This window comes from Strix uralensis, chromosome 18 (assembly GCF_047716275.1).
Source record: "Strix uralensis isolate ZFMK-TIS-50842 chromosome 18, bStrUra1, whole genome shotgun sequence".
In the NCBI taxonomy this organism is placed as follows: Eukaryota; Metazoa; Chordata; class Aves; order Strigiformes; family Strigidae; genus Strix; species Strix uralensis.
The window spans coordinates 11,930,862-11,946,633 of NC_133989.1; the positions used below are offsets into that span (position 1 = coordinate 11,930,862).

General features: G+C 46.4%; 1 protein-coding gene across 1 annotated transcript in view; it reads right to left on the bottom strand.

The window, feature by feature from the left end:
- Positions 1 to 2,607: 2,607 nt before the first annotated feature.
- The window catches only part of TOP1 (DNA topoisomerase I), a 74,111-nt gene continuing 60,946 nt past the window's right edge, over positions 2,608 to 15,772 (bottom strand). The window contains exons 10-21 of the mRNA XM_074887958.1: positions 15,580 to 15,701; positions 14,767 to 14,889; positions 13,121 to 13,308; positions 12,363 to 12,507; positions 11,144 to 11,287; positions 9,790 to 9,975; positions 8,107 to 8,175; positions 7,360 to 7,474; positions 6,519 to 6,646; positions 5,333 to 5,427; positions 4,406 to 4,555; positions 2,608 to 4,009 (exon numbers count right to left, since the gene is read on the bottom strand). Coding sequence (XP_074744059.1) covers positions 3,907 to 4,009; positions 4,406 to 4,555; positions 5,333 to 5,427; positions 6,519 to 6,646; positions 7,360 to 7,474; positions 8,107 to 8,175; positions 9,790 to 9,975; positions 11,144 to 11,287; positions 12,363 to 12,507; positions 13,121 to 13,308; positions 14,767 to 14,889; positions 15,580 to 15,701 — 1,568 coding nt within the window. The 3' untranslated portion in view covers positions 2,608 to 3,906. The remainder of the gene's footprint in view (positions 4,010 to 4,405; positions 4,556 to 5,332; positions 5,428 to 6,518; positions 6,647 to 7,359; positions 7,475 to 8,106; positions 8,176 to 9,789; positions 9,976 to 11,143; positions 11,288 to 12,362; positions 12,508 to 13,120; positions 13,309 to 14,766; positions 14,890 to 15,579; positions 15,702 to 15,772) is intronic.

Here is a 15,772-nt window from a genome sequence, read left to right on the forward strand (position 1 = left end):
CGGGCAGCAGGAAGCCCTGCTCAGGGCTGGCTGCTGAGAGACTCCTGTGGCTGGTTGAGCCCAACCCCGCAGCCACCCTTGTGGGGTTTGGGAGCCCAGCAAGTGCTGCCCCAGCACTGGGGTACCTGGGAGGTGCTTGTGGAGGAGGCAGGGCCCGTGTCTGCTCCAGGCTCCCCAAGGACACCAGGCCCTGGGCTGCTCTCCAGCACCAGGGAGATGGATGCATCAATCAGCCTCATCGCCCGCCTGCCTGCCCAGCCTCCTGATCCTTCCCAGCCAGGAGGGGAAGGGAAGGTGCTGCTCTCACTCCGTCCTCCTCCCTGTGGAGGGCTGCAGGCTAATAAAAGGCAGCAGAGAAACCCTGCCAGGAAGACCAGCTCAGGTCTCACCACATCCTGCCGCTCTTGCTCTCTGCTGCACCGGGCAGGGGTTTTCCCGGGACCAGGTGAGAAGATGGCCCGTGGGTGGCAAAGCAAACCGCTGCAGAGGTGCGCTTGCACGGAAACCCATGGTGAGCACTGGTCAGGTAGGGGTGAAGCAGGAAGGACCAGTGAGGCAGTGACAGACCACGCCCTTCCCAGCTAGGAGGAACACAGGACTCCCCTCTGCCAGCTCCTGGTCCATCATCTCCCCAGGAGGAGCCGAGGATCCCAAGCTTGTACCGCACAGGGGAAACCACCCCCTGCCCTCAACCCTGCTCCCTGCAGCTCCTTGTGCCAAGCAGCGCTTGGGCATCCGAGAGCAGCCCCACTTCCCCACAGCACCCTCCACCCCAGCACCCCAGAGCACCCTCCACATGCAGCTCCAGCCCCAGCTCCTCTCTCCTCCACCACGGCCACCCCTGCTGAGAGCTCGAGCACTGGGCTGAATCAACCTGCTTTCAGCCAGAGCTCCCAGGCTCCTGAGCACATGCTACAGCCTGAGCACAAAGATCAAATGCTATGCAAAAAATTTGTGGACAGGCTGGACAGGGTCCAAAGCAGGGCCACTAAGATGATCAAAGGACTGGGCAGCCTGCCATGTAAGGAAAGGCTGAGAGAATTGGGTTTGTTCAGCCTTGAGAAGAGGCAGCTTAGGGGAGACCTTATCACCGTGTTCCAGTATTTAAAGGGTGGCTACAAAGGAGCTGGAGACTCCCTTTTTACAAGGAGCCACATGGAAAAGACAAGGGGTAACGGGTACAAGTGACTCCTGGGGAGATTCTGAGTGGACGCAAGAGGAAAATTTTTCACAATGAGGTCAGCCACTGGAATAATCTCCCCAGGGAAGTGGTGGATTCCCCAACCTTGGACACTGTTAAGGTTCAGCTGGACAGGGTGCTGGGCCATCTTGTCTAGACGGTGCTTTTGCCAAGAACGGTTGGACCAGATGATCCAACCTGGTATTCTCCAGCTACCTGGAGTAAAGCCCACACACTCCCTACACCCTTCCTCATGCTTCCTGGTGCACCCGGCTGCAGCATGTCCTGGCTCTCCTTGAGAACAGCCTCTTTGAAGGCACAGGAGCTGAAACCCACCTTGCCACAGGGGCCCCCTGGGCCCAAACAAGCACCGTTGCACCCCTTCTCCCTGCCAGAGGTCAGCCTGGCTGTGCCCCTCGTTCCTGCTGCCTCGGGTCACTTCCCATTGCACTAAAGCGATGGCCTCCACTTTCCAAGGATGCTTGAAGGGCCCCAAATACAGACGCTAAGCCACATTCCTGACGCTCACACTAACTCACAAATGCAGCCGCTGAGTCCCAGGAAGCAGCATTACCCAGCCCCTGCAGCTGGGGGGGGTGTGGGCAGGCTCCCAGGCTGCCCCTGGACAGGGCTCCAGCAGGGACCAAGCAGCTTCTTACTAAAAGGGAATAAAATCCTTCAGGCAATTCCTGCTGGGGTTGGGAACAGGAACAGGGCAGTCCTGTGCCTGAAGAGCTTGGAGGGTTGGGCTGCTGGTATTTAAGTGCAGTTCCAAGGCAGTTTCCCCACACAAACCAACCCTGACAAGCACACACTGCCCTGCGGGGAGCACAGATGAGGGATCTGGGGACCAGGTGAGCTGATGGACCAGCTCAAGCCCCAGCACTGACACAAGCTCGTGAGCAAGCAGCAGGATCGCAGGCTGGTGGGACAGCCTGGTCAGCTCTTTGTGCCCCTACCAGGGCTCCAAAACACCCCCTTCTTCACCCACTGCGGGTCTGGTTCCGTGACCATACAGCCCTACTGCAGAGCCACCATGCCTCGACACAAGCAAGCAGCAGGGACTGTTACTCAAAACATTAGGGCAATGTTAGCAGCTGTGGGAAGCATCATCTCTTCCGAAAAACAGCCACAGCCAGGTGCTTCACTTCAGATCCCCGGCAGCATTATGAACCAGCTCACTCCTGACGAAGACACAACTGCTGGGTCAATCCCAACCCTCCTGGACCTTGGCACGGCCTCAACGTCCTCTATGCAGCCCCATCCAAGTGAGAAAGGTTCGAGCACCTTGCTCTGGAGGCAGTGCTGCAGTACGGGGGCTGCAGAGACAACGTGGTGCCAGGCCCACCAACCCCCCAACCCAGGGACCATGGGGACCTCATGGCCCAGGGCCCGAGGTGAAAGAACACACAGACACCAACACTCAGTTAAGTTGTAGGAATTTATTTTAAATAACCTACAGTTGATTAAAAGGGAATTCATGATAAAAATAGAAGATACTTGTTGAGGAAAGGCTGCAGGAAATGGTCTTCGCACACACACTACGCTAACAATGCCTCTAAGACTAATGATTATAGCAAAAAAAGGTTTCACATTAAAATTCTGCTTTTTAATTTTTTAAAATTTTTTTACACAATTACAAAAGAAAAAATAAAAGCCCTAAAATCTTGATTTTTTTCCTTTTTTGGACCAATGCTCATTTCCCTCGAAATTTATTGACCTGTGAAACTTCTTTTTACACAATAAAATCTTTCAAGTAAAAGAGGGGAGTGGGGCTTAGAAAAAAAGGGGGGAAAGGTAAAACAGTCTGACAAACCTAAAAAGTAGATATTCTTGACGTGTACAGAGCATGTTCAGAACAAAGGGTGATGGGAATGTCATTTGTTGCCAATTTCACTTGTCCTCAAATTCCACACGCATCTCCCCAACACACGGCCCCCTCCCCCCACCCACTCCCCAAATCTACACGATCTTTAAGATCAAGAAGAAAAAAACCTGTTTAAATATTTTAAAATAATTAAAAGAAATAAAAATTCACATTTAAAAAAGGAACACTCAAGTCAGGAGGCCGATTTCCCATCACGCTTTGCTCTGAACAAATGTGGTGAATATTGGTAATTCATGTTCCAATGCCACGACTGTTTCAAGTGACAAATTGAAAAAGATTTGGGTATATCCATGACTATAGTGACAGCTGTAACAGGTGCGTTGGGTTTCTTAAATTTTGTTTATTTGTTAAATTCTGAAATGGGGTGGGAGGGGGAGGGGAAGGGCAGGGGTTAAGGAGTCCATTTTCTATTAAAATATAGAAGTTATTGCAAAACCCTAACTGTAAAAACGCACCAATATAATTGGATTTTGTATACAGTAGCTAAAGATTCCCACGCTCTCAGTGTGATGGTGAATTTGCCTGGCGGAAGGTTGACAAATCCCCCATCCACTTGCCCTGCCTCAAGAGAAAAACCACACAAACCAGACAGCTAGAATTTGGATCTCTGAAACATTTTTAAATAAGTTGTCCATAGGACAACTGGCTCAGCTCCTTTAGGATATTTCCAGGTTATGCTTTCTGCAAGATGTTGGCTGTTATATCTGATGCTCACTTGCCCCTTTCCTCCCCCTTCCCCAGCATCCAAGGACAAGTAAGGCTCACAGTTTATCAATCTCCCTAAAAACCAGGCTACTCCCCCTTTTTTTCCCATAAAATTCAGCTCATTAAAAACAGGTTAAAACTCATAGTCTTCCTCTGCCATGTCGATAGCCCAGGCAAATTTCTCTCGTTGGGTTTTGTTATAAATCTTCTCTATAGGAATTCCCCACTTCTTACACCTGCAGAAGAGGAGACGCTGTTAGAGTCAACACAGCACAGGCACTCGAGCCCTCGCTGTGCAGCAGAACTGCCCTGCTCTCCCCCGCCACTGTCCTAAGCCCTGCTCCACTACAGGACACACCACCCAGCTGAGCACCACCTGCTGTCAGATCCTGCAGGTTCTCTGACCCATCACCTCCCAGCATGGTGCTGGCCTTGGCTGGAATGTTACACTTGCCTCAAGAGACTCTTATAACTTCCTGAAACCATTTGAAGATATAGGGGAAGGCCACAGAGACAGACGTCTCTGGCAGCACTGGGGCACTGCTCTCAGCCACAGCCCTTGTCTGCTAACTGGGGGGGCAAGACAGAAGTGATGGGGTGGTTCCTTCCAGCACACCCCAGCAGATGCTTACCAAGCAACAGAGATCCTGGGATCCAGATAGTTGAGTTTGGAGGTGCCCAAAGCGATCTGCTTGTTCTCCTCCCTATCTGTAGCCTGAACCTCCAGCTTCATCAGTTGCTCCTCAATCCTCTGCACTGCTTTCTTCTTGCTCTCCACTGTCCTGGGGTGGGAAAGAATCAAAAGATGTAATTCCTAACGCCCTGCTAGGCTTGAGATGGCAGCGCTGCGGGAACCCAAAGGGACTCTGCTCAAGGTAAGCAATGCCACCAGCCACAAAGGGCAGCTGTGTCAGCACAAACGGTGACACAAAACACTCAGCACATGCAATTAAGAACTGACATTTTCAAAGAGGCAGAACAGAAATCTGAAGCAGCAGTTTTGTTTTAAAGGACTGGAGGCAACAGCCTGAACTGTACTGATGTTACACCCACTTTAAAACCAGCCCATCTATCCCTCTGTAATAGTCATGCTGTGATTCTGCTTTCAGAGCTCTCGTAACTCAGCACCCCTGTGGCTATTCTGCAGAGCCCACACAGAGCCCAAGTACATTGTCTGCACCGCGGGCTTCCAATGGAGCAGAGCAGAACCCAGAAAAGTGCCTGTGCAATTGTATAACTCCTGGCTCCCCATTAAGATGGCAATGCTGCACACTGGATCCATTGCTCTGCTTGGTCCTGGGCAGCAGGGCAGTTGAGCGCTGGCTGGTGCTCAGCTCGGAGGGCTAAGAGACACTGTGGAGACTAATCAGGAACTGCAGCGTCAGACCACCCTACAGTCCCTCAACTGGAAGGCCATTTCTTCATGCACAAAATAAAGAGGGGACAGGAAAGCCTGAGGAAGTCTTCCCAGATCTGGGGAAAACAGAATACAGGGTGAAGGACCTATTTGGAGTAGAGAGTACTGGGAGCATTGCACAGCCTAGTAACACCAGCCTTACTTTTTAGACTTCTCATCCCTCCGGACCTTGGCATCAGCTTTGGCGCTTTTCAGTTCTCTCCTGGCATCAGCTAACTGCTCCTTCTTGGCATCAATCTAGGAGAGGCAAAACCAGACGGCAGCACTGTGAACAAGCTGCTGACAACTGTGGCAGTCACCCCTGGGCAGCATGACCCAGGGAGTGACCACGTTCAGAATCTACCAGTGGTCAGACCCACTTCTGCAGAACAGTTAGGCCACTGGCCTTTCAGTTCGCTGCAAAGCCTGGTGTGGTGAAATAGTCCCCTCAGAAAATATGGCCCCACTCATTTCCGAAGACAAGGTGGCGCTGGGAGCTTTCTCACACAGCTACAACCAAGCAGGTGAAGCAATTGGCTTGGCCTGGGCCTGGCCAACAGCCCCTCCAGGCAGCTTGTCTGCCTCCACTACCAACTCTCTGATAACATGGAAGGACAATCCCTGTTCCCTCAGCAGAAACCAGTTTTTGCCCCAAATCCTACAGGCTGAAAGTTGTTAAGGCTTCAGGCAGTTCTTCTCCAGTAAGTTTAGGATTCAGGGAGATTTAGCGTTTTGCAGCCCCTGTTCAACCCCCTTAAACACCCCCCCAAGCTCTAAGATCTAGGGTGAAGGCAGCCATGTTAGGTGTTACAGAAGCAGGGGACACTGCAGTGCCAAACCAGAAGTCCTTATTGTGAAGGTTATTCTAAAGCCAGACCAGGAACAGACCTAACCCCTTTGGACCTCATGGCCTTCACCAGAAACAATCTGCAAAGGAAGAGGTCAAGTCAGAGGGGCATAATGTACCACGTACACAGCCTGCACTGACAGTGGCCTGGGATTCATGCAACAGGAGTGGGGGCTCACTCTGGGTTCTTTAGGGGACACAAATCAGAGCTAGAGACTGCTGCTCTGAAGTTTCAATGGCAGCAGATCACATAGCTATGGGATGAAGGACAGATGAAAAAGGTCCGGTCTTGGTCTTTACAAGTAAAAGACGACTCAGGCAAAGGTGTTCGTTTCCGCTCACTACTCTCCAAGCAGGCCCATTTCTGATGCAGCACTAACCAACTCCTGACAGGGAAAAGCAGGCTCTGCTTCTGCTTCACCCCAAGTGAAGGGAAACGTGTCTCCTGAGATGCAGCACTGGGAGCCCTGCCCCAACCCAAGAGCTGGGCGAGGGGGGGTACCTTGCTCTGCAGGTTCATCATGGACTTCTCGAAGGTCTTCGGCGGAGCCCTCTGGTGGTTACACAAAATGGCAACCGCTCTGTTGGCACGATTATAGGAAAGGATCTTCGCTGGGATGTTGTCGTCCGCTGCAAAGTACAAGCAAGCAGTGAACAAGTGGGTTCTCCAGGGCTGTGCAGCCCCAGCCATTGTCCCACTGACTCTGCAAGCTCACAGACACTGCAGAACTGACCTTCCCCTCTGAAGGGGCAGTCTCAACACTGCACTCTGATTACAGTTGTAAGAGCCTGACCACTTCCATCCTGGGCCCCAACTCTTTCTGCAATGGTTTCTTTGTAGCAACAAAGACACCATTTGCCACTTAAAAGACAGGAAGCACATCCATGCTCAGAGCAGAGAACAGCAGGACCATACTGCTCAAGATACCTGGACTTCACAGATCCAATGTTCCCACTTTTACAGGCTAGCAGTTAGAGAAAGGTTATGAACAAGCAGCCAAGAAACACAGGGCTGTTACATCTGCCTTGCCTGCTACCTACAGCACTTTATAATTAACAGAAAGCAAATAAGAGATTTGGTAAAGGACAGGCATAAACTAGCAGGCACACTTCAGTGTGTTCACAAGTCAGCTCTGCCCTGCCCCAGTGCTGGGCTGCTCCACTACCCCAAAAGATTGTCTGGCAGCAGATATTTCGTCATACCTCAGCTGTCTGATATTTGTACCAGGAGAATTACAACAAGGAAGTGGTGTGCACATATAGGGCTTGTGGCTGAGCCAAGGAAGCCAGGTCTATATTGTGGGGTAAGTTCTGTTCCCGTCAGTGTCAAGCACAAGACTTACGATTAGTGAGCTCCTTGAGCTGCTGCTGTAGCGTGATGGAGGCATTGTAAGTACGGAATACCTTGGCTGTCAGTCCCTCCATAAGGTCTTGAAGGTGTTTATTTAAGATACTGGTCTAAGGAAGCAGAAAGGAGATGACAGTTAGCACTAGAATTGACCACAGCATTTGTGAAATCTCTGGACACACGGCTGATGAAGACGGCTGAAGCCTAGCGTATTCAGACCTAACCACAACAGAGTGGCCACATCACTGAAACCACAGGAAAAGTGAACAAAGAACCAACAAGTATTAGATTAGTATCAAGTACCACAAGTGGCCAAAAAAATTTTCTTCAGTGTGGAGGTTTTGGTTCCCAACAGGTAGAAATGTGCCTGTCCCATCCCAGGGAAGGTGCCCGAACCACCACAGTGCTCCCATAGAGCCAAATGTGCTGATAGGGATGGCATCTGAAAATCTGTCACCTCACACAATCATCATCTCTGAACTCTGAAAAAACCTCCCCAAGTCAGAGCCAGCCAGGCTCACCAGGACCAAAGCCCATTGCTTCAGGAACCTGTGGGCACAGTGGACAATACAGACACCAGATTGAGACAGACTCTCACTGCTTTTAGGCTGCTCAGGACAGCTCTGGAAGAAAATCTGCCACTGAAACCATTTCTGGAACAGAGCAGCTGCTATTGTCTGGTGCACAGTGAGCCTGTTCATGGTGCTCTACCACCATGTCTCACCATTAACTACGTGCTTACATTGAGGCGGTCAAAGAGGTCATCCTCAGGCTGCTTGTTCTCCATGAACAGCTGGAGATTCTTAAACACCTGCAGGAAAAGGAAACCGGCAACTTCAGGCACACAGACCAGACAGCACTTGGTAGCAGTAATACATAAGCAAGCAACACTGCCAGGGAGCCACTTAAGCTGTTTTCAGGCAACAGTGACAATGCTGGATGTTGCTTCCCTGCAGACAAAGACCCACTTTTGTTGAAGGTTTCTTCCCAGCAACAGAAGTCCTGAGCATTCAATGCCCTTTATCCTCATCATTTAGATCAAAACTGGAGGAGACCCAATTCTGCTCTGGCTTAGATGCCTAACAGAGAAATAAACCCCAAAACTACCACCTTTCCCCTACTCTCCATCACTACTCCAGCCAAAGAGACCCCTGAGACATTTCACATGGAGTGAAGCTACCAAAACCCAACCCTTCTCATTGCTGCATTAAAGGTTTCATACAGTTCCATCCCAAACAAGTCTCACTGAGGTAGGGAGAATAATAAAAGCATCTTTGATTATAGAGAGACCACAAAATCCCAGACTCTGCATGCTTCAAATCCCCAGTTCCCTGCTTCTCAACAACACACATTCTTCTTCTGTAGACACCTAATATACAAAGATTTCTAATTCCACAATAATCAATTCCCCATTGCAAACACTGAAGAAGAGACACCAAGAGATACCAACACCAATAAATTTAAAAAGGCAAAATATTTTCTTCTTTAAACAAGGAAGTAAGAATTCCAGCACATGTTGATTTCTATAGCAGCCGTAGTTTGTTTTTTTCCATTGTTTTGCTCCCCAAGAGGCCAACATTTACTGCTGATTGTCATTATGACTGCCACAGTATTATACACGTGGTATCTAACACACTATGCTGACTGCAGAGCTGTGGGCTAGATGCAAAGCTGTTACACCCACAAAAACAAAAGTCTTTTTGGATAGTGCCCTCCAGGTTCACACTGCTAGATGGGGACTTATTCTGGAATGAGGTCAAGATCACAGCAGATTTGAAATTGGTGGATGACAAAGAAATAGAAGAATTAACATTGCCTGCCTAAGAAAGAAGTCTTGGTTGGCAGATACCCAGGTTTATAGGCCAGAAGTATTAGCGCACCTACTCTGTATGCTCTGGAGCACCCAAGATCGAGACTTACCTCAGTGAGTGCTTAGCTCTGTCATGAACAAAACCACCGTGACAGAGAAGGTAGTATCATGAAAGCCCAAGTCCAACTGCTACTCTAACAGTGCCATCCAGCACTATTTCAGAACCTTTTATGCTATTACTTGTCATATGGGCCTAGAACTCTCCTAGAACTCACCTAGAACCATCTACAGGTGACAAAACCAGCTCTGCTGACCAGAACGAGACCCAAGGAACTCATCTAACATAGCTGTTGCAGTTATGTTATGCCAACTCTTGACACTGAGACCACAGGGAAGAGCAGTAAGATGTTTAAATATCTCATCTGCTGCGTTATGTCACACCACCAGCAGGCTTATCTTCCACAGCACTGCCAATAAAAAGGGAAGAACATTAACTGACTTATTTTCTGCTAGCTATCTGACCAGTGATGAAGCACCCTGTTACTGCCATCAAAACTGTGTTGACCACATTCTTCTGCAATTCAGTCTGTATATGTGTTTGTGGAGATGCCTTACCCTCTTCTCAACGGGGACTTTGTTGTAGTATCGGATGGAGTCTTTTCCGAGGAAGTCGAACTCAACCACGTATTCCTGGCCATCCAGTTCTGGATGCAGCTTGATGTGTTCTACTCTCAGAGAGCAGCAGCCCACGGTGTCAGCTGTCTCTCCTTCTTCTTTTTCATTACCAGCTCTCAGCGCAAGCTACATTTATATCAAGACAAGAAAGGTAAGCATTTCAAACCATCTCAGTACTGTATAGATGCTGAAAACTTTCAGACACTGGCCTAGAATGAGCAGTGTCCGTAGGAGAAGAGAAAGGGAGAAAATGCATTTGAGTGAATAAAGCTGACACTTACAAAATTCTAATAAAAACCACCTTAAGGTATCTTTAAATCTGTTTCAAATAACCCTACACTAAAGCCACAAATCTACCAATCTACCAGAATACCTAACTTTTTTTAAAGAGAAGTTTAAAGGAAGATGTTTTATCAACTTTTGCTCATTAAGTAACTCAAACTGTAAGACAGAACTAAGAAATCCATTTCAAAATGTTTGGTATTTTTTAAAAAATTCAAACTGACTTCCACGTGAACTCAACCTGATACAAAATCATAAAGTTCAGCTGTCCATCTTCTATGATCCTACCTCTCCACTGCATGCTAAATAAATACACTTTAAATAGCATATAAGACACTGGGTTATATAAATTATCTAAAGGCTACATTTGGCTGCATTAATAAATGTGTTTTGACAGCACTGGCTAAACCAATTTCAAATTTTTGAAGAAAAACTTTCAGTGTTTATATGAAACCACAATTATTCAAATCAAAGTTCCCTGGTTTACAACAATTTTGAACAAAACCTGTTAATTTAGCTGGTAAAGACACTATACACTACCAGGGCAACAGCTCTCTGGGAACTGGTTTTAAATAGCTTTAAATGCATCAACACAACTGCAGTTTTCTTTATGCTGTGGTGAAAAAAATTAACATAATTATGAAACCTCATAACTGTGACCTCAAACTAAAGAGGTGACAAACCAGCAGAAATTCCCAGCATGAAAACTGAAACAGCTGGAGACAAAAGGGCCCACACAAACTTCCCAGTAATCCAACTGGGAGATTCTGGAACCAGGCTGTGAATTTTGCCTGTACTAAAACAATGCTGCCTGAAATAGCCATGTTCAGTACAATAGTTTGTTGCTCTGGATTTCAGGTAATGGGAAGGAAAAGGAGATGGGAGCCTGCCCACCAGGAAGTCTCAGGATACCTTCTTAGTAACTGGGCTCAATTCTGCTGTAGGAACAGACACACAGCGTTCCCAGCAGGAGGGGAAAGGTAAGAGGAGTGTGCTGGGGAACGAGCCTTACTTTATCAATGAAGTACAGTGCCACAGCTCTCTGCCGTACTTTCATCTCTTTGGATTTCCAGTCTTCTCGATATTGATTTCGGATTTTATCTACGCACTTCTTCAACCTTCGAGCTGTCTCATACTTCTGCCAGTCCTTCTCACCCTGCAGAGAAAGTTGGAATAGAGTCAGCATTAGAAAGCAGGCAGAGGACCAGTTCCAATCTGCATCTCAAGGCTTTGCAAATCTGTGTGTGGCAATGGTCTCACTGTACAAAAGCACTGAGATTTTGCTGCTGAACAGCTCAGCTTCAAACTATGCTGCCATGCAGCTGTAGGTAATTCAGATTTCCATGATATTAAACGCTTCCATGGAAGTGACTATAAAGACACAAAAGACATTATGTCTTCCATGCTTCTCAACATATAAATGGTTTCCTCTGCTTTATTCAGATGACACTTATGTTCTTTCAGCTGTGTAATTAAACACCCATAAAATGTAAAAGCAACATCAACAGTTCATCATCATTATTATATATTCAAGCCGTGGCAAAATGAGGGCATGAATTCACAAGGAACAGAGATTTTTCTCTATACTTGTAGGACAAACCCCTTGTTTCCAATCCAGTAAAAAAAATCTCTTAAAAAAAAGACTTCATGAGAAGAACTGAAATCCCACCCCCAAATCTGAAGGCTACTTGTCTTTCAACAGGTTTATCATTGCTTTTATGGAACTGATCTGTTGACTGGTTACTTGCTCCCACAGCAGGGTTTGTTTTCCTTCAGTCATGAGCTCCTTCTCAGCCCTCTCAGCCAGCAGCCTGGCCACATTTTTAATTCTACAATTGAGTAATTAGCAACCCATGGTTAGAACTTCACTACACAGTCAGGCAGGGGAAGTTAGGGCCAGAAGTAGGTAAAATATCCACCAGAGCAAGTCTCTTCTTGGATAAATGGCTTCCTTTTAGGTTTACACAGGGTAAAGGATTCCTACTAGCAATAACACAATGATGCTTTTCAACAGACATTTTCCAGATTTCATCTGCTCTCCTGTGCAGTAATTGTATTCTTTCTTTTCAAGGGGGAACAGAAGCACAGAAACTTTCCTATATTTTGCAATCAGTGTAGGATGAAATAGCAGGACAGCTTTACTTCCTACCTCTCTCCTAGCCAACAGCTATATTTGCTTCTTGGAGACATGACCAGTAAGATTTGTATTTTTTTTTAAACTAGATCTTTACCTTAATTCTTGAGCTAGGGTTCAACATGATGTATTTGATAGAGCCTTGGATGTTCTCGGTCCATGACACGAGCCAGGTAACCTTGTTATCATGCCGGACCTCCTTCCATTTGTGTCCTGGTGGAGGGGGAGGGATCTTGGAATCCCTGCAGAGAATTACACAACAGCAAATAAAAACTATTTAAAGAGACTTCCACAGCATCAAAATAAAGTAACGAATACCATCACACAAAGAATGCACAGGGAAAGAAACGGAGGCAATGTAACCAGGTTATTTCCACAAGCAGGAAATCAAGTGAATCGAAGCAAAGAGTCAAATATCAGAAATTTAACTGCTACCAATATGTAACTGCTGAAGAATTATACACAGGTGGGAACACACATTGCTATGATCAGCTTTGATTTGTGGACACTTATCAGGGCAAGACTGAAGAGAAGCCCACCAAACCTTAGCCTTCAACATCAAGGAAGACAAAGTAGGACAACCTACATAAAAGAAGAAAATTAATTTCTGGAAATACTAGCAGGAAAGACTGTTTAAGTGGATGTAGGCTGTAGGCATAAGGAAGAAAGTAAGTTGACAAAGTTCTGCATGAAACCCATGATAGCCTTGTTCAGTCTTTGCTTGTGGACTCAGTTTCTTATTCATAAGTAGCATGCGTATTTCTACGTGCTTGAATATCAGCCTCTACAGGACTTTAAAAAAGAAGCTATCCTATCTAGAAAGCAAAACCAAGGTGTGAAGCATCCAGTGCTCACTTGCTGCAGTTAATGATGATGTCTTCTGGCATGATGCGTCTCTTCAACATGCCCATTTTGGGATGGTTCCCACGACCTCGGAAGAGACCTGGGGGTTCAATCTTAAAGTTGGCAATCCTCTCCTTGTGGTTGTCCATCACGCAGTAACCATATTCCTTCAATAGCCGCTCATTCTCCTCTTTGATTTTCTGGAAAAAGCCAAAAGCAAAGATGATATGGTATACTCGGCACCGCACACATCTCAATGCCAAGACTTAAAAAATTTGCATCACGCTGATACTGAAGACATAGCTCAAAATCAGATCCTCATCATGCCAACTGCTGTATCAACACACAGAGCAGCAAACTGTCCAGAAAAGCATTCATAAAATGCAAGCAGCACAAACTGGAAAAAGGGAAAGATTGTGCAAAACTCTCTTAAAACTTGTATTTGAGAGAAACAGATTAGGGCTGGTGAAGACAGCTACAATTTTGCCACAACAGAGGCATTTACCTCTATCCACATATCACAGCTACAAGGGCAGCCCCAGCACAGTACAGCTGCTTTACAGTCTATATTCAGCATTTGACTTCCACTGACTTTACATCTTGTTTATGCATAAAAACTCAAACTTCTGTGTTTGAACTCAGCGTTGGAAAGTGGGCAGAGGAATGTCTCCAGTCTGCTGCATGTTAAGCCTGTGTCAGCAAATGGTATCATAAGCAGAACACAGTCTCCTAAGTAAAAATGTGCTGAGATTTCACTGCATACTTCTGTGCTTGAACTCTAATTATACAGAAGGAAAAATAAAAACATCGCAGCTCAAAATAAAACATCCGACCCATTGACAGCACTGGTGTGCCAGCTAAGAATCCAACTGAAAAAGCCACTTCTGCTCCATTGTAATAGCTACCACGGATGGGAACTGCGAAGGGCTCACCCACATGTTTATCAAGTGGAAACAGCAGTAAGACATGGGCTCTCTATTTTGGTGGGACCCCTCTGACCCCAAAGGCCATACTTCCAAATTACCAGGCCCCTCACTCAAAGGACAATTACCATAGGGTTGGCAAAAGATCAACTGAGAACTTGGGGCAAGTTTCCAACTTCCCTTGCAGTAAATCTCAGTCATCTAAAAACTATTTAATTCTCTCCCCACAAGCCACTGTAGCCATGCTACTGGAAAATAAAGTTAGTTTTTTATTCAGAAAACTGCATTACCTGATATTTAAGATTTGTTCTCTCATTTTATTCACTAATGTCATTGCTGCATCCCTTCCACCATCCCAAATTTTGCTCTCCAAACCCAAGGAGCTTCTAAAAAAAAAAATAATCTATCCTTAACTGAGTATCCACTGCTCATTACTGGGCAGGGACCAAGGCTCCCATGGAAGTAGCACTTCTTATTCTCTTTATTTACTTAAGCAGGATCAGGAGCCTTAGCCCTATCAAAATCATTTTAAGTCAGGATGAAGATTCAGCCGTAAACACAGTGTTTTGCTCTACCTGCGCTGGACAGTAGACTCCTACAGTTAGCATGAAAGTAGTAATTTGAAGGCTAGTAAACACTGACTTATAAGCAGAAAGGCAGGCAGAGGAATGATTACACAGAGATATTTACAAGCCAGCTAAGAATCAAGAATTCTCCTAGAATTCCCTCTGGTACCTGTTTCTCTTCCTTGGACATCTGTTTCCTAGCTTCCGACTGAGCTTTGAAATACTGGCTCATGTGGGTGAAGTCACACTTGCTGAGGTTGGTGATAGTGCTCTTCTCTTCAGAGGTCATTTCCTTGCAGAAAGAAAGCAGCGCTTTAAGTTTTCACGCATAGTAGAACTTACCCTACTCCAGGTAGTTTAAACAGAAACAACAGACAGGTTCTCACAATAAACCCCCAAGAATCCCCAAATTCTTGCACATGCTCACTCCAGCTAAGGTCAAAGAGAAAATGAGAGGAAGCCGAGCGTACGGAGTGCTGGCCTGCCAGCTGCCTGATCTCTGTGAGCACTGGGCAATGCTGTACCACCTCCCAAAGCGCTCTCATGCTGAGCAGCAGCTGGGACTGTTAAAGTATAGGGAGAAAAACCCAGTAACCCATCTAGGAAAACTGCATCAACTGATCTAAACGACTGATCTCATGGCTGATAACTGAGGTGAAGTTCTGAATTTTAGATCTTTGGAAGGCGTTTCCTTCTAATATAAAGCTGGCTCTTCAACAAGGCATTAACAGTCAGATCAGCTATACCCCATCATGTGTAACAGGCAAATTTGGGTAGAAGTCTGACTTTGCTAGTTTGGAAAGGCAATTACCACAGGGTCCTTCCTGGTGAAACTACAGGATAAATGAATCCACAACTATGATCTGAGGCAGCTTCAAGTTGCCTCAAGCTAACTTTCCTGTGCATAGCACTTTTTACTGCACAGTGCTGAGGAGACACTGGCCATGCCTGCAGTCACTGCAGCTCAGGACTACACACATACCTTTCTCCAGTCTTTGAAAAAGTTTTTCCTAAAGATCTCCTTTGTAGTGTACTCATGATCAAGCATTTTTGCAAAGAATGTGGCAACTTCTTCTGCTTTGGTACTCAGCTTCATGACTTTACCTACAAAGAAAGATTTTCTTTTTAAAGAAAATGGTAAACAGGAATTGAAGCCAGTAAGAGGCCATAGTAAC